The sequence below is a fragment of the Siphateles boraxobius genome, unplaced genomic scaffold, assembly GCF_051911475.1.
Source record: "Siphateles boraxobius isolate OS27281-9 unplaced genomic scaffold, OSU_SipBor_1 5, whole genome shotgun sequence".
In the NCBI taxonomy this organism is placed as follows: Eukaryota; Metazoa; Chordata; class Actinopteri; order Cypriniformes; family Leuciscidae; genus Siphateles; species Siphateles boraxobius.
Genome location: NW_027509141.1, coordinates 21,063,799 through 21,083,455, shown reverse-complemented (window position 1 = coordinate 21,083,455; position 19,657 = coordinate 21,063,799). Strand labels below are relative to the sequence as shown.

At 38.2% G+C, this 19,657-nt stretch overlaps 1 protein-coding gene across 2 annotated transcripts in view; it reads left to right on the top strand.

Annotated features, from left to right (window-relative positions):
• synpra (synaptoporin a) overlaps positions 1–18,337 on the top strand; it is a 42,757-nt gene extending 24,420 nt beyond the window's left edge. Inside the window, exons 1-5 of one of the 2 annotated variants that reach the window (XM_077203251.1) lie at positions 5,016–5,189; positions 9,305–9,429; positions 15,491–15,689; positions 15,946–16,137; positions 16,695–18,337. In XM_077203251.1, the coding sequence (XP_077059366.1) occupies positions 5,166–5,189; positions 9,305–9,429; positions 15,491–15,689; positions 15,946–16,137; positions 16,695–16,961 (807 nt within the window). In that variant the 5' untranslated portion in view covers positions 5,016–5,165 and the 3' untranslated portion in view covers positions 16,962–18,337. Of the gene's footprint in view, positions 1–5,015; positions 5,190–9,304; positions 9,430–15,490; positions 15,690–15,945; positions 16,138–16,694 lie in introns of those variants that run through there. The other variant, XM_077203250.1, reaches the window with a different exon arrangement.
• The last annotated feature ends 1,320 nt before the right edge of the window (positions 18,338–19,657 follow it).

Here is a 19,657-nt window from a genome sequence, read left to right as displayed (position 1 = left end):
TTTTCTTTTAGAATCATCATTGGTTCAATTCATTTTTAATAAATACAGTGTCATTTAGAAGTCAATCCCTAAATAACTTTTTTTTCAGTAATGAATGTTTGCTTGTTTAGATATTCTATCATAAAGTACAGAAAACTCAATTGTTATGTTGTTAGTTTTACATAATCAAAATTGTGTAATTATTGTCTATTACACATATCTGACTTTTAAAAAACTCACTTTATGAGTGTTTTGGCAACCATATCTATAAATAAATAGGCTTAACTTGATTTTTATTTGAAAACTAAAAGGGGCAAATTAAAAAGTTAAACACTCTGGAAAAGTAATTAAAGAGACACAGTTAAAAGGTTCACAAATATTCTGAACTTTCTATATTATTTATAATAATAATGAATAAATTATTTATTTAAAAAGTCAGCCTAAGGGACAAACATCTTCAATATCTTCTTGGAAGATAGAAAAAAATATCTTCTTCAAAATAAAGAATTCTCCACATAGGGGAGAAAATGGCAGATTAATTTTGATGGAGTCATTCAGTGCAGTTTAATAATGACATAAAGCACTCTAGAGACCTCTCATTCTAATCAAACGATACTGTAATAAAGCTCTGTAACATGTATCACACCATAAACCAGTTGACAGTTTTTGTCCATAATGATTTACTACTAAATAACTATTATATAAATACTATTAGATATTATTTTATATTCATTCCAGCATGTGACATCTCTCCCACTGGGAGAATGATCTGTATCACTGCAATACATTTCAATGACATGGATCATTGCAGTGTTCAGCCTGTCCAGTGTAGCTTTCTGGGAATGTGTGTGAGGGCGAACATCTGTGCCTGTGTGTCTGAAGGTGTTCCCTCAGCTCAAGTTTCAGTGAGGCTCAATGATAGACACCTCAATGAGGGATTGTGGGAACTGTTTGCAGCAACACTGTGGCGTAGCTTGATGATGCACATACTGAGTTCCTCATTGAAATGCATTTGTTACCATTGAGTTATCCCGATATACTGTAACTCTTAATCAAAAAGATGTACAGAAAAATGTGGAGGCCCTGAATAGATATTAGATGTAACTTCAGTTTGGTTTGTTCTGTGGCAGTTTCTTATTAGATATTTAAACTACTAATTTAAATTTAAATGACATCCTAAATAATTATGCTACTTTTAGGTTTACTTGAAGCGTTTAGTATTGGCCCCAACTTTTCTTGACACGACTCTGATTGAGTTTTAGTGTGCAAATTCTCGGTTAGAGCAGAACACTACAGCATGCTTGTTAAAAAAAAGTAGTCAAACTAGTCAACTTCTCTCATTAACTAGATGATGGCTAGAAAACATTTTCATACATTTTTCTCATAGTTTAAATTTTTTATATTTATGTTTTATTATAACTTTTCTATGTTATTATTTAATTTGATTTATTATTATTATTATTATTATTATTATTATTATTATTTTCTATCTTATTTTATAATTTTACAGCAATTCCTGCACTGCCAACAATTAAAGTTCTTATGATTGCCATAGAAATTGGAAGACAAATACATGTTACAGAACATTATGTTGTCATCGTTTTATGGATAGCCGAACATCTTAATGTTTTTTTCTCAATAACCTATTGTAGTAGAGTATCAGAGTTTCTTTGGGGATTTCATGACCTATTGTGATCCACAAGCACATAGAAGAACCCTGTGGTACCTACAGCTTTCTCCTTAAAAGAAGGTATTCTATTCCTGTGGAAGCCCTTCATCTTAAAATTGAAGTGAGGCATTCCCCAAACCCTAGGTCACTCTCACCCTCCACTGAAGATAGAAGCATGACACAGTTTCTCTCTGGCACAGATTGAAGTCGTCTCATTACTGTTGTTGTTTAGAAACCGTGAAAATATTCTGGTGGGGAAAGACAAAAACGGGACACCTCTACTCATTACGAGCTCAACAGTTGCTATACGCACATATGGGTCGTTGAGAGAGAAGCATCCTTTCTACTGGCTGTCGAGCTCCCACGCACTGCTCACCATTGTCCCATGGGTTTCTCACACCTGTCCATTAGATTCAACCAAAGTGGAGTGTGATTCTACCTCTGTCAGACACACTTTCATTTGATTGCATCAGCACAGGCTCTCTGGTTTGACTGCTTGTGGTGAGTGGATAAATCCGTCACAATAGGATCTCAGCTCTTGGACTGGATACTAAGTGGAGTCTAAAAGCCACACTGGGGAATCCTTTGACTTAATACTTTAGTTGAATTCTTAAATGGGAAATATAGTGAGTATCTTGTTTTTTTAAGATAAAAGAGTTTGGTGTATATGGAAAACATACCGGTGCATTCAGAACACAACTGCACTTCCTGCCTATTTAGTGAAAACAGCATTATATACTCATTTTTATTAAATTGCCCCTTTAATATAAGCTATTGCCCCTTTAATATAAGCCACAGTCCGTAACTTTTGCCGCTCTAGTGGTTAATAAACAGAACTACATGCGTCTTGCGGAAGAACATTGTACTCCACAGTGGTACGACCTGAACCAGTCTAAAAGAGTAAAACATAAACACAAACACTTATTATAGGTGTACAGTATGATTCAGAATTAGACAAAAACACGGTTTGGAAAATGGATTCACAATGTACTCGCTCATTATATAATTTTTTTACATTTTGAACACATTTTTTTTAAGTATAAACTGCAAACACCATAATTTCCAGGTTTCTGTAGCAAGGTTATTATTGTTAACTAAAACTAAAACCATTAAAAAAAAATTTTTTCGACTTTTCCTTGGATGAAACTTCTTGAATGTGTGAAATTCACCACCAGCTCTGGTATGTTGAGGGTTTAACGCACACCATGAGACTCTAATACTTATTTCCATTACCTAGACATAAGCTTTATTGTTAAGGGTTGTAGCTTTTCCAACTTATTTTGGCATGATATGTGAGCAGGCAATTTGAGGTTAGCCTTGAGAAGGCATCATTGTTTTTGCCATAATGACATGCCAGTGAATTCTTATAGCTGTTGTCTATAGCCCTATTCGCACTGGATAAGTATTACCTGGTGACCTCTAGTAATTTGTAATAATTGCGGAGGTTCTCTGAGATCTTAATCCCGTGCGAATCGGCCATGTCTTTAATTTGGCCGGATCGTATATCATTTTTTTTCAAGGTTTTTGTTTCATGTGCGCCTTTTTATACATCTTTCGCGAGAAATGGAGACTGGTTTGGAGTGTTTTGATAGTATTTTGGGTGCTGGGTAATATCGCTATACACAACTACACAATTTGCAGAAAGTGAAAGCTGAAAATTCAAAAAGATTGATTAGAAGGAGATGAATGACATGTATAGCAGCATGCGGTAAGGAACTTTATTCTGTTTATGTCATAATATATCATACAGCTAGACCTATAACTAAAATAAATTTCCAAGCAATAGCCTATTGACGTTATATCCGGGAGATAAGTCGGTAAATTTGAGTAAAATCACAGGCTTCGGTTATCCTGTGCGAATGCGCCACATGAAATTCAGATGTGGCGGGGTAATTTTTAAATCACACCAGGTCCCCAGATAGTACTTATCCTCTGCGAATAGAGCTAATGGTAATTAATCATGTTGTTTATTAGCAGAGCTGGCATTTTCCATACATTTGAAATAGGCATCTACATGACAGTAACAATACACTCTATCAGCATCTCATCTAACATTTTCATAACATACAACATTATTGTTGCCTTAACGGCAATGCTAAAAAATGTGCCTTACATAGAGGTGGAGTTTCACATCCCATTGGTCAGAGTTATCTCATCCTGCGTGTTTACAGGGAATTTTATTTGTTAACATCTGGGGATCTTCCAATCCATATTACAGATAGGTCTAAAAAATAGGTTTCATCTTTTTCAATGCATTGCTGTGGCTTTGAGGAAAAATGGCATGAGTTTCCCATTTTTAACAAAGGGTTTGGAAGCTTTAAACCCATGTGACTGCTTTCAGTCACAGGAAACTTTAGTAGGATGTCTTTTGGGGCTTTGAAACTTTTTAAAAATGAAAGGTACTTTCATAAATATCTTTTTGTATAATCGTTAAATGCCACCCTGTTATGGGCAAATACATAACAGCATATTAATATGAAAAGATTATGTGTGCTTTAATCTTCATAAAATATTAGTTGTAGTTTTGTATTTTTTCTAAAACTCACACATTTTAAACTTAAGTTTAAAGTACAACGTTTATAATAGCTTTAATCAATAAAGCTTTAAACTATCCATTAACATGCTAAACATTTAATTGAAATATTTTAAATGTTTTTATTTTTTGGTTATGCAAAGGTTAAAAGAACATTACATTTTGCAAACATTATATTTTGAATGTTTGAATGAACTAAACAAGTTGTAACTAGTGCTGTCAAATCAATTAATCGCGATTAATCGCATCTAACATAAGTTGGTATATATACACACACACACACACACACACACACACACACACACACACACACACACACACACACACACACACACACACACACACACACACACACACATTTTATATATTTGCAAACTTTTATGTTAGAAGTGATTAATTTCGATGAATCGATTTGACAGCATTCGTATGGTAACATTCAAAAAACATTGGACGAGCATGCATCTAAAATGCTTCAGAAACATTCCATGAACGATGCATAAATAACTTTTTAAGTTAATGATAACATTATTAAAGACTAGACAACTCTGAACGATTGTTCTATTAACATTACTGAAAGAATATTTGTTCATAACTTTGAAATAACCTTGCCAGAGCGTTAGCAAAGGTTCAGAGAACGTTCCCTGTTAGCTGGGTCTGCCCTTATTGCTTGATTATATTTATTTCATCTGAATGCAGATCTGTAGCATTCAGTGTACAGTCTGACTCATGACTTTGTGAAATGATTTGTTAGGGAGTTCCTCTGTGTTCTGGCATGTGTGTTTGTGACTGTAGAGCAGAGCAAAGGAGGGAGTGCAGGGTTAGACTTTGAGAGCCACACAGAAGTGCCAACCCTCTCCTGAGCTCACAGTCGAGGAGACACAAGCTCACAAGACGAGGAGATAGAGCAGAGAGACGAGTAGAAGATACAGATACTCATAAGAGCATCTAATATGTTCTGAAGCTGGATATCTCTTTTGCTTTTAAATGTGTATGGTCATATTTGCTCCGGTAAGTCCTGACTTCAGAATCTCTGCATGTCTGGTAGCAGCCATCCAGCGGTACATAGTTATTGATTAATAGAGCTAAATTCACCTAATATGAGTAATATTCTATGGTCGTTTTTGTTGTAAGATCTGAGATTTTTGTAAGTTTTGTGGTGCAGTTTCTTCAGTTTCTCCCAACATCCCATTTGTCAGCGTCTCAGAGACCTTTTAGGTGCAAAAATTGCTCTCTCACCATACTGAATCATTCATAATTCTGAATAAGTGAGATGTCTATTTCTGTTTTATGAATGACTCATTATTCATGATCAATGAAATGCTATGTAAAAAAAAAAAGCGATTTGGTGTCCAGTGTTTCTCACAGTCGATGTTCAGTGGTCCTTGGACACATATGGAATCCGTGCTGATTTGAAGTTTTTATGAGGTTTAAGAAACTGGAAACTGGATTAGGAAACAAGAATGTCTGTAGTTCAGCTGTTGAGGAGGTACACTGCATAATGTCTTGTGTGTTACCATTGTGACTGACTATTAATCATTGAGGGTATCATGTTTGGAAACTGTATCCTCAGTAGACTTGTAAAGTAATAAGCTAGACTGTAAATCTATTAAAATATTCTAACAAAAGACTATAAGAAAAAGTGATCCAAGATGAATATATGTAATGAGAAGAGCTTCTGAAGTCTGAGAAACTGAACCTCAAAATTAGTTTTGCACCTTTTTCCAACATTTTCTGTTCTAATTTTGAGGAAAATCTCTATCTATATATTTAAACAATGTGTATATTATCAATGTTTTATATACATAATTACTGTGTAACACGCATGCACGCACGCACGCACGCACGCACGCACGCACGCACGCACGCACGCACACACACACACACACACACACACACACACACACACACACACACACACACACACACACACACACACACACTACCACTAAGATGTTTTATTGTTAAAGTCTCATATGTCTCTTCAGAATTTATTCATATGATGCAAAACTGAATTTTCAGCATCATTACTCCAGCCTTCAGTGTCACGTGATCCTTCAGAAATTATTCTAATATGCTGATTTGATGCTCAGTAAACATTTCGTATTATTATCAATGTTAAAAACATCTGTACTGCTTATTTTTGTGGAAACCATGATACAGTTTTAAGAAATCTTTTAAGAATCTGCAGAGTTCTAAAGAAAATTCTAAAGAACAGCCTTTATTTGAAATAGAAATCTTTTTTAACATTGTAAATTTCTTTTAAAAAAAATCAGTACATTTGTTTCCGACATAGAAACAACCAATGATGTGAGTTTGGGACAGGACTGTCTGTTCGGCTGACCAATGGCAGATGTGCTGAGTATTTGGGGGAGCCTGTTTGAAATTTTTTTTTTGCAATTCCAATTGGTGTCAGTAGTGGAAGTGAAATGACACAATTCATTTTTAATTTTTAAGGGAAAAGGTTTGTATTGCAGTACTTATTTTATTAGTATTATTGACTGACTCTATAATGGCAACATTAACATAGTTTTGCCACAGGATTCTTTATATTTTGCATATTGAGCACTATATCAATCAGTCTGCTTTCAGTCCTCTCTCTTGAATTTTGAATATATTCTCATCATTGATTTTTTTTTCAAGCTGCATATCTGCAGAAAGACTTGTATCTGGGTTCAGTGAGATGTATCACCTCCTACAGAGAACCCATTCTCATATCAGTGTTGCAGAAATGCGTTTTAGGCGAATCAGATTTGCTCTCAGAGAGCTTATCCTCTGTCCCTAATAAGACTAGGCTTCACAATAGATCCACAGCCTTAATAAAAAAGGATAATGGACATATAAAGAGAAAAAGATTGGGAAAGAGGTGGCGGTTATAGAAGAATCTGTGGAGAGACTGTTAAAGAGAAAAATGTTGAAGACAAGATAATTGGAGACAAAGAGTTACAGAGAGCACCCTTTTGTGTGTGTAATCATGAAATCATAGTTTCACTCAGTGTTGGCAAACACCTTGACATCTGCGGATGAGAATTAATCACTTGTTTAAGGTGACTCCAATTTAATTGAAATTGGCCATGCAGTCTCATGTTGCTGAAGCTAATCCAGTATCTAAATAAAACAATGATTAGAGCAATTAACTCTACTAGCTAGAAACTGTCCTTTAAGCTGGCGTGGAAACAGTATCTCCCTTCACTTTTTGTAATTTTAAAGTCAACATTGAACTTCTGTAATGTATAACGGATTTCAGGGTGAATCGGATATTTGAAAGTAAAAAATGTGACAGAACTTGAATTTATTCATCAGGAAATGATTGAAAAGTGACAAGTGGTCTCATTACAGGTAATTGAAGGGGAGTGCTTGGTGACATAAGCTGAAAAGGAAAGCCATTTCAGGTCAGGGGCGATGCAAGTTATTACGGACAATTTTGTAATGAGATTTATAGTCATATCCAACGAGTTTGTTATGCCTGAATATAAGCGCAACCTCAAAAGATGTGCCTAATACCTATCTAACTCGAAACCGAAAAACAACTGAGTGAGCTATTTTTTAGGTTAAAAGTAAAATGTTGCAATGTGCTGAAGTGGTGTTTCTTTAACAAATGAATCAGTTTTTGAACAAATTGGTTGATTGAATGATTCCATGACTCACTCAAACACAGGGTGCTTCTCAAACGGAAGTCTGCATCCTAGTGAGTGCTGAGTGCTTCCTAGTCCATTCCTTTCGAGAATTGTAGTTTTAGAGTCCTCCTCAGCATAAAACGTTAGAATTAGACAGTTTGTAAGTGTGCATGGCTACATAATGAATCCCCCCCCCCCCCCCCCCCGCAGTCACGACGTGAAAAATACTAAAAATACTAGATATACTAAAATACTAAAAATATAATACTAATACTTTATATTAAAAACCATTTAATGCCTTTATATTAATGGAGTACAGGCAATGAAAACCATCTGTGGTCGCTCGGTTGTTTACACTACGCAAAGTTTAACGTTATGTCTCCTTTTTGGAAATGTTCCTTTTTTCATGAATCTTACCCACATTACCCAAAAAAGAATGCATGCATGAAACTGTTATTTTCGTTTTAAAGCACAGGCTCTGTTCTTTCTTTTGTTATATGAGATGCATGTTCAGATAATCATACAACAAAATGTTCTGGGAGCCATTCAATTTTTGTTAAAAAAAAAAAATATTCAAAAACGCTGATGATGGTTGGCAACTTAAAAAAAAACGCTGGTGGGGAAAGAGTTAATTTACAACAAAACAAAACAAAATAAAGCATTTATCTCCAAAATGTTTTGTTTTGTCTTGCATTATGTTGCAAAATTGGACAAACTCAGTGCAATTCTTTTTTGTGAATTGAAATGTGTGCAAAGGATTGTGGGTGATTGGAGGTCACGAAGGATACACTTGATGCATCATACTAAAAACAGAAGAACTCAAAATAAAGGCTGCCATCAAATGATCCTTGAGACATCCTTTAACAGAGATTGATGAATTGATTGAATTAGTGGTTTTGAACAAATCAGTAGAATACAACATAGAATACAGTAGAAACAAATCAATAACTTACTTATCGCCACCTACTGGCAAAACGATGTACTGTAACCTGCAGATATGCACCGCTAATGCGCAGAATAATTACTTGAATTTTCCACAAATTGATATATAGCTTTTATTTTCATAAATTGATAGGAAATAATGATAGTAAGTCACAATTCTTACATTTAAAGTCACCATGAAACGCAAGTTGTGAGAGTCTTTTCTTCCCTATAATGATGCATATCCAAGTGAAACAGAAATAATGGGTGGGACTTGATTTTGTCCATTGGGAATTGATTGCATCGTTAGATGGTTGTGGTTTGCTATTGCTGTGATCTCATGTGAGTGACAGGTTGTCCCACTCTTGCGCGAGAAAACACATCATCAGAGAAGAGAAGCGATGCTGCAAAAGGGAGGGGAAGTTATTTTGATTATGGCACATGAATTAAAAAAAATAATAATAATGATGTGTATATATAATTTCTAATAAATATTGCTATAATCCATTCCACACACACACACAATTAAGAATGGCTAATTTTGATTTCATGGTGACTTGAACTGTTCTGCATGTTATATCTCCTCAGCTTTTTGCCATCTTTGCATTTGCAACATGTGGAGGTTACTCTGGGCAACTGCGGGTTAGTGTGGACTGCATCAACAAGTCCGACAGCAACCTCAGTATTGGCATCAACTTTGCTTACCCATTCAGGTAAGGCTATAGTTTAAAGCACCCCTCCGTATACTCTGCAGAGCAATAGAGAGAGATAATTACCTCGCTTTTGTACTCTAATACACAGGGGCATTTGATTATGTGCTAATGGTTTTATCTTTATATTCTCTGTGTGCTGCCAGTTACTAGATTTGTTTCTCGGTAAGCACAGCTGGCTTCAGTGTTTTGAACGGTCAACATCAGAGCTAATTTGTCAAATTAAATGATTGTGGTATTTGGGCTGATGTTTATAGATCCTCAGTATAATCAGATGTTTTATTCACATTACACATGTCAAAATTAATGATTTTACAGTATACATCATGTAAGCGAATCGCTTATATACACTGGCGGACAAAAGTTTGGAATAATTAGCCTACGATCTTTTTTTATTTTGCTTAGATTTTTTTTAAATTAACTTTATCTGCTCACCAAGGCTGAATTTATTTGATCAGAAATACATTTGATCAGTAAAAGCATTGTGAAATATTGTTTCAATTTAAAGTTTCCAGTTTTCTATTGTAATATATTTTAAAATGTAATTTATTCGTGTGATGGCAAACCTGAATTTTCTGCAGATATTAATTCCGTCTTCACTGTCACATGGTCCTTCATTTTTAAAAGTTTATTTCTTTCATTTTGTGATATTTCGTATACAGTATACAATGGAGATATCAAATTAAAATACTAATTCATTTTGAATCAGTGAATCAAAGTGGTATATTCAGTATTTTCATGGCCAAAATATATAACTGATTACCAATTGAAAGATTAATAAATTGACCATATTTCCAAAGGCCTGTATGTCTGTGTGTGAATAAATTCATGGTAAAGTGAAAGTTTTAGAAAACTAAGCCATATCTTCCATTTCAAGTATCTCACAGTATTTACAGCTGTTTTAAATTAAAATAAATAAATTAAAAATGCAGCAATTTCAGAGATGAGAAATTATTTCTGAGAGACAGAATCACACTCACCCATTTGTACTCAATAAATGAGTTGGCTGACACATACGCTAGAATCCTGCATCAGGTCTGTCTTCATTGTTATCCATTGTGGTAATAAAGTTACACGAAATCATACCATGTCAATTTAAAGAACAGAAGACAATAGCATTCTGTATTGAATCACCACTATAATTCTGTGTAGGCTGAAAATGTTTTCGACAGGCTGGTACAGTGATGTGAATAAGTTAGGACACCCATGCTAAAGTTGCCTAAAAAGAGGAATAAAAAATCATCTTTTGGAAATTGATCTTAATGTTCAATTTCCAATTTTCTTTGTGAATGAATAATATATCATAAATAAATAAATGTTCTTCCTTAAAATACAGGGTGCATAAGTCAGGACACCCCTATGTTAAATTCCCATAGAGCCAGGCAGATTTTTATTTTTGTCCTGACTTATGCACCCTGTATTTTAAGGAAGAACATTTATTTATTTATGATACATTATTCATTCACAAAGAAAATTGGTGTCCTTAAAGATTGGATTTTTCCTCATTTTTCTAATTAAGGCATTAAGATCAATTTCCAAAAGATTATTTTTTATTCCTCTTTTTAGGCAACTTTAGCATGGGTGTCCTAACTTATTCACATCACTGTATTCTTCTGTAGCCTCATTATGCGTCCAAGTTGTTGTTGTTTTTTTGCCCTGAAAGGTCAAGGACACACACAAGATGCCCACAGTAATGCAATGCTTTGAAGTAGCCCTCAGGTCCTGCTGTATTCACTAGAGTTGACAAGTTCATAGTAATCTAAGGAGGATAAGGTAGAAATAGACAGGAACTAAAGTAACCTTGTGACAGGAACTTAAAGTGCCCATACCGGTTTCTAATTTTTTATCCAAAGTCAAAAACAGTTGAATTTTCTTATAGTAAACATTGCAGCATCACCTCTTTTCTCACAGTGTCTGAACCTGGTCTTTCTAAACCCCGCCTTTTCAAGAGCCTACTCTGCTCTAATTGGTCAGATAGTCACATCTGTTGTGATTGGACTACTGCATACAGCGTGTGTTGGAAAAGAAATGACATTACCATATCTGAATTTGAGCTCCTCAAATTGGTTTCCTCAGCACTTGTTTACACAGTGATATGAACAGTAACAACGGCGTAACAATCCTTTCAAAGTGCATGCAATGTGTATTTTCTTTCGCAGCACACAAAACAGCATCTTTCTTGACAAGCTGAAAACACAAACTAAACACTTCCAGGTCTCAGTTACAACTGCAGTGTATGAGGGTGGGTCAAAGTAGAAGTGTTCTTGGGCAATGATAGCGTCCGTCGCTAGTGTGCCTCTATAGCGTCAGTCGCTAGTGTGCCTCTCTATACAGTCCCCCCAGAAAAACGCGATTATGCGATCACATGATTTAGTGCATAATCAGCCAAAGTCCACATATTTATGCGGGGGCAGCATTATTTCTTATACGGCGAACTTTCGCCGCATAAATTGACGATTTCCATGCAAAATATGCGGGGCTTGCATGATTTCATAATCCTCACATTTTCGTTACAAAAAAATGCCACATATATCTTAGCAGAAAGTTGAAAAATGTTGCTTTTGCTTCACACAAGAGCAGCCATCTCCCCCTATTGCCATGGGAACGTTATGAAGTGACGTAATTACGCGACGTGAACATCATCGAAAAGCTGTAAAACAGGAGCACACTTTATTTTTTTATATTTTATTTATTAATTTTTACAGAAGTTAGCATAGCACAGCAGCATATTCCTTTTGTAAAGGTACATAACTTGTTTGACTCATCAATGTTTTGTAAGTTTGATGTGTTTATTAAGGTCTGAAATAAAACAAGATCAACTGAAATATTCCAGCACTTTCTGTGATGTAGTATGCTTGCTTATCATAGGAAGTAATTGTCACATGTCTGTCCGGTCTTGTGTTGCACATGGGTGTTTGTTATGTTGAGCCATGTGCTCTCGTCATTGTTGACCCCTCCCTCTTGTTATCTGATTATTGGTTGATTTGCTCCACCTGTCTGTCTCGTTACCCTCCTTGTTTGCCTTCCTATTTAGTCTTCCTGTGTTTGCTGTCCTGTGCTCGTTCGTTGTATTTGTTACGTTGTGTTTGTGTTTGTGTTTGTGTTTGTGTTTGCGCCTTGCCCTGCCTTGCCCTGCCTTGCCCTGCCTTGCCCTATGTAGTTTTGGTTTGTTTATTTTATGTTTTATCTTCATTAAACACTTCTTTCGCTCTGCACTGGAATCCACGGAATTATTCCCACACGCACCGTGACAGAACGAACCCAGCGAGAGACGGTTCACGTCACATCTGCCCAGCGAGAGACGGTTCAAGTCACGTCTGCCCAGCGAGAGACGGTTCACGTCACGTCTGCCCAGCGAGAGACGGTTCAAGTCACGTCTGCCCAGCGAGAGACTGTTCACGTCACGTCTGCCCAGCGAGAGACTGTTCACGTCACGTCTGCCCAGCGAGAGACTGTTCACGTCACGTCTGCCCAGCGAGAGACGGTTCACGTCACGTCTGGCCAGCGAGAGACGGTTCGCGTCACGTCTGCCCAGCGAGAGACTGTTCACGTCACGTCTGCCCAGCGAGAGACTGTTCACGTCACGTCTGCCCAGCGAGAGACTGTTCACGTCACGTCTGCCCAGCGAGAGACTGTTCACGTCACGTCTGCCCAGCGAGAGACTGTTCACATCACGTCTGCCCAGCGAGAGACTGTTCACGCCACGTCTGCCCAGCGAGAGACTGTTCACGTCACGTCTGCCCAGCGAGAGACTGTTCACGTCACGTCTGCCCAGCGAGAGACTGTTTACGTCACGTCTGCCCAGCGAGAGACTGTGTCTCCTGTTGCAGAGCCGGAGCCAGTGTCTCCTGTCCCAGAGCCGGAGCCAGTGTCTGCGGTTCCAGACCCGGAGGCAGAGCCAGTGCCCGTTCCAGAGCCGGAGGCAGAGCCAGTGCCCGTTCCAGAGCCGGCGGCAGAGCCAGTGCCCGTTCCAGAGCCGGAGGCAGAGCCAGTGCCCGTTCCAGAGCCGGAGGCAGAGCCAGTGCCCGTTCCAGAGCCGGAGGCAGAGCCAGTGCCCGTTCCAGAGCCGGAGGCAGAGCCAGTGCCCGTTCCAGAGCCGGAGGCAGAGCCAGTACCCGTTCCAGAGCCGGAGGCAGAGCCAGTACCCGTTCCAGAGCCGGAGGCAGAGCCAGTACCCGTTCCAGAGCCGGAGGCAGAGCCAGTGCCCGTGAGCCGGAGGCAGAGCCAGTCCCTGTTCCAGAGTTGGATCCAATGTCTGTTCCAGACCCAGTGTTTGTTTCTGTGTTTGTGTCTGTCCTAGTGACCATTTCTGTTCTCGTGACTGTTCCTGAGCCGGTGTTTGCTGTTCCTGAGCCGGTGTTTGCTGTTCCTGAGCCGGTGTTTGCAGTTCCCGAGCCGGTGTCTGTTCCCGAGCCGGTGTCTGTTCCCGAGCCGGTGTCTGTTCCCGAGCCGGTGTCTGTTCCCGAGCCGGTGTCTGTTCCCGAGCCGGTGTCTGTTCCCGAGCCGGTGTCTGTTCCCGAGCCGGTGTCTGGTCCCGAGCCGATGTCTGGTCCCGAGCCGGTGTCTGGTCCTGGCCGCCCGAGGGGTCTTCATCGCCCTGGCCGCCCGAGGGGTCTTCGTCGCCCTGGCCGCCCGAGGGGTCTTCGTCGCCCTGGCCGCCCGATGAACTCTGTTTCGCCCTGGCCGCCCGATGAACTCTGTTTCGCCCTGGCCGCCCGATGAACTCTGTTTCGCCCTGGCCGCCCGATGAACTCTGTTTTGCCCTAGCCTGTTCCTTTTTTTTTCTTTTTTTTTCTGGTCTGTCCCTCCCGTTCCCCCCCTGGTCTGTCCCTCCCGTTTCCCCCTGGTCTGTCCCTCCCGTCCCGCCCTGATGTTTCCTTCCTGTCCCGCCTTGGCCTGATGGAGCGTCTGGTGCTCCGTAGGTAGGGGGTTATGTCACATGTCTGTCCCGTCTTGTGTTGCACATGGGTGTTTGTTATGTTGAGCCATGTGCTCTCGTCATTGTTGACCCCTCCCTCTTGTTATCTGATTATTGTTTGATTTGCTCCACCTGTCTGTCTCGTTACCCTCCTTGTTTGCCTTCCTATTTAGTCTTCCTGTGTTTGCTGTCCTGTGCTCGTTCGTTGTATTTGTTACGTTGTGTTTGTGTTTGCGCCTTGCCTTGCCTTTTCTTGTTCTATGTAGTTTTGGTTTGTTTATTTTATGTTTTATCTTCATTAAACACTACTTTCGCTCTGCACTGGAATCCACGGAATTATTCCCACACGCACCGTCACAGTAATAAGAAATGACTCTTTACATTCAGGTAGTATCCTAGTGAGAACAGGGTGTTGGGGGATCACTTTTTTTTCTCTTTTTCATCAAACCGCAGTTTTTGCAAGTTCCCGCAATTTGATCGCATAAAATTGCATAAATATCCCGCATATTCCTTCGCATTTTTTAAGAAAACGGGCCGCATAATCAAGGATTTTTGCCCGCAACAATCACAAAAAAACTCCGCGTTTTTCTGGAAGGACTGTCTATAGCGTTAGTCACTAGTGTGCCTCTTGGCCTCAAGGGGTATGTGGGCAATATGCAAATTTATTACAAACCTACATTGGTTTGAGAAGGTGTAACTCCTCCAGTACTTCTCGCATCACTCTAAGCAGGATTCGAACCGGCATTTTTAGCATGGGAGGCGGACACGCTAACAAGTACGCTAAAGACCACAGCCTCTATAGCATCAGTTGCTATAGTGCACCTCTTGAGTCAAGGGGAGTGAGGCTTACCTGCACAGCTCTCACTAGTCTAGGCCTCTGTTACACAGGAAGTGTTACAAAGGCTGGAATTACTGACAACCGAATCGGTTCTTTCTTTTGGAAGACAATAACTCGTGCACTTTGATCTTTGAAGCTTTACAAACCTTTTACAAACATTTATATAACACACTACATGAAAGGTAATATCCAAAAAAGCATAAAAGCGGCATAATGTTATTCTAGCCTGGTGTTGACACTGAAGAATCCCTAATATAACGGCAAACTGTATAAAAAAGCATGATGTTTTTGTGGCTTACATTAAACAGGTTGAACCGGGTGGATTTTGACGTGCCGATGTGTGAGGGAAGGAGGCAAGAGCGGCTTTACCTGATCGGAGATTTTTCTTCCTCCGCAGAGTTCTTCGTCACCATTGCTGTCTTTTCCTTTCTCTACTCCCTGCTGGCCACAGTGGTCTACATCTTTTTCCAGAACAAGTACCGCGAAAACAACCGCGGACCACTCATTGTGAGCCCTGGTGTTATTTTAGACTAGCTCAAACCTTTGTGGACTGTCAAAGCCTATTAGAGAAGACTGACACACAAGACATGAGCTCCTATTTACTGTAAAACACCCACATTAAATGTAGTCCTGCTTGGTATATAGTAATGCATCCTTGCATGCAAATCATTGTAACTGAGTTTAAAGCTGCAGTCTGTAATTTTATAAATGTTAAAATAGTTTAAAAAAAATACATGTAACACACTTTCTTCATGCTCCCCAGGACTTCATAGTGACGGTGGTGTTCTCATTTGTGTGGCTAGTGAGTTCATCTGCATGGGCAAAGGGGCTTTCAGATGTGAAGACTGCAACTGATCCAGATGAGGTGGTTTTGCTCATGTCTGCATGTAAGGTGCAGACAAACAAGTGCAGCTCAGTGTACGGACCCAGATGGTCTGGCCTGAACACATCTGTGGTAAGGCATGAGATACTAAGATTTTGACACTCTATAACCACACATATCGGTTGGGTGTCTAGACTTTCATTTACAACACTTAATATTGATAAGAAAAAATAATCATATATCACTGTGTGTACAAATATTTTACAATAATTTAAAAATACAAATATATACATTGAATTAAATGTGCTTAATGAATTTAATTTTTTACTTTAAAATCAATACAAAAGTTTACAAAAGTCAGTAAGATTAAAAAAAACTTGTATTTAGGAAATATGCAATAAAGAAAGAAATAAATAAAGGAAGGAAGAAACATACAAACAAACAAAACAACTTTTACAGACTTTTACATTGTTTCAAGTAAATGCAGTTCATATAATGGTTTCCACAAAAATATTAAGCAGCACAACTGTTTTCAACATAAAAATAAGAAATGTTTCATGAGCGTGTGTGTGTGTGTGTGTTGTAACATATTGATATTTAAAATTTACTGAAGTTCAACTATTTTATTTAAAACACTTTTAAAAATAGATATACTCATCTCTTGTATTCATCAAGGCATTTTTTCACAGGTATTCGGCTATTTGAACTTCGTGCTGTGGGCTGGGAACATCTGGTTTGTGTTTAAAGAGACAGGATGGCACAAGGGAGGCTCAGCAAGGTACCCTGCCTCGTCCTCAGAAAAACAAGCCACGGCCTTCAACCAGCAGGTCTTCAACCAGGGAAGCTTTGATCAATCGGGAGCTGCTTTTACTGGAACGGGGGATTTCGCCCAATCAGAGTACAGCCAGGTGGGAAATTATGCTTCAAGTGGGCCCGTCTCCTACACCAATCAGTAACCCCATCTGCCTCTTTGTAATCCCCTAATACAGGGAGGTCCCATTTCTAAGGGCAAAGTTTAAACATTGAGCACCAGAGAGGAAGGAAGAGATTAGTTTAACAGATATTTTAAAAGTACACCCTTTATTTCGGATTAGATAAATAACTAAAGGCTTGTTTGTCCATAATACTAATGTTTTTAAATTGAATGAAAGGGATCCTCAGATGTATTGAATGGTTTTTTGACTTCACAATATTACAGTTTACTGAACAAAGGTCGTTACACCCAGTGCAATAGTTATTGCTGCGTTTTAAGGAAGAGGAAAAATGAAGAGTTTAAAAAAGTGGCATTATGTCACTACGACCAAAAGTTTTTACTCTGGCGGTCCATTCGGGAACTAAATAGTGTTTTTGCTTTATGAAACTGAACTCTTTCCACAACCCCAAAGAATGATTACTATTCATCAAATGCTCCATCAGAGCGTTTTCTAGTGTTATAAAGTTAACATAAATTGTCATTTAAAACCTATTTTACTTCCATAATGTGACATATTTTACATAATGGTACCATTATGAATACAAAGTTGCTAAAATGGTTTGGTAAATGCCCATTGGTTAACACCATTCATCGATATGGCAATGCTGTTTCAGATTTCCATCAAGTATCCTTATGAATATCTTCAGAAATATAATTTATATTTGTGACTATCTTTTGAATAACATTCACAGATGAATCTTCCACGATAAGAGCACATGCTTTTAAGAAAGTGAATGGGGTCCGTTTTGATTTCATGTCGACTTTTAAGTGTAACTGTCCTGATGAGTAGGTGATGCAGGTGTTTGTGATTTACACTATATAACAGAGATTTCTGTTTTAATTTGTCAGTATAGATGTTAGATTGCTGTTTCAGGGTTTCCTATCCCCGGAATAATGTCATGCCAGTGGACGTTGGTTTGGTGTTTGCACCATTGTGAATCCACATTTATATGGCTCTTTAATGTTTGCACTGTATTTATGAACTGCATGAAGTCATGACATATTAACCTGGTTTCAGTTTGTACATAATTTCTCTCCTGCACTAACAGGGTCATGTAGTCTATTCAGTGACCTTTATTATGATCACAAGGTGATTGAAATACAATCAACAGTCAATTTCCCTGCTTTCTTGTGTGTTCTCTTCTTCCTCGTCTGTCCTTTTTAAATGCATGAGGCTTTATTAACCACAAAGACTATAAAACAAGACAAAACATCCCGATATATGTTTATGTTCTTGGTCTGATTGCTGTTGAATTTCAATGTGAATGAGTTTCTGTCTTGATATACAATACTTGCATTTTCGATCAGTGGGTGTGAATGCTTTGATGCCAATAAAGATATTGTGCATTCCTCTAGGCTGAACTTACTGCAGTGTCTTCTGTTCTGTTGATGAATCCTCAGTCAACGACAATATGGAGTCATGCAAAGGAATTTGATGACTATCTGACTGCCATTAAGTTAATAGACAAAGTCAGTATTCAGATCTAAATTCATCAGGAGCAGAAAATTCTCAGACGGTGCAGTATACAAGTCTCTTACGATATCTGATTTCTCATGGATCTTGCTTGCGTAAGATTTGTGATGACTGTTCTCATCTTTGCTTCTAGCCAAGGTTTATCTCTATATAGAAATTGACATTCAAAACTACACCTATGCTAAGAAATGGAATAAGAAACAGGATAAGACAATTGACAGGTTACCTTTTTAAAAAATCCATGCATTAAAAATGTATGGCTGGGCCAATGATATGATACAGTTTTTTTTTAATCTGTTCATTTATTCGAAAATATATTAAAAAATATAATTCATACATGCAATGACTTGAACACACCTCTTTATGACAAGCATGTTTTTAACTTCTAAATTAGTTTTATAAGGTCAAAATGTCAGTGAGATACAACTGTCCTGATATAATAGTGAAGAAAAAAAGCAATATAATTCTTGAACTAATAATTTAAGACTTTTATGACAAGGCAACGTTAGTTTATGTTGTAAAATATCATGTGACTTCCCAAAAACCTAATGATAAAAATTCATGATATTTGTGAAAACTTTTTTACCTTTACAAATATATAAAAAATAGCTCTTGAAAATAATGATTAAGATACTTTTCTTGAAAGTGCGAGAAAAGTTTTTCAAAACCATCTGAAACAAAAATGAATAGAACAAGTTCTTTTTCTGTATCGTGAACACTCTTATATGTCAATGAACCTTCCGTCAACTAGTAAAAAAGTGATTTGAGAAGTTCACATGCCAAAGATGCAAACCTCAACATTTCGAGCTCAGAAATGCGACTTATTCAGAGATACAACTGTCGAAGCTCAGGTACTTCACACAGTGTACTGTGAGTGGCATTGTTCATCAGAAAGCTTTAGTGGGTGAATGGATTGCCAATAGCGGGCCATTCTGACCTAGTCCTGATCTAATGTTCCCGTGTTACAGCACATTGGTTCGACTTCTTTTCATGTACACCTCAGCGCTGTTACCATAGCGATGGAAAGATGTGCCACAGCATGTTATAGTTGCTCTCAGGGAGATGAGCTCCGTCTTTCAGAAAGGAAGAACGGGACAACCTGGAGTCACATTTACTGGTAGAAAAGTAGAGAGTGAAAGAAGAGAGTGTATGGAATGAGGAGAAACAGGCACAAGATAGATTAGTTTTTGTGACCTCTGGGCATT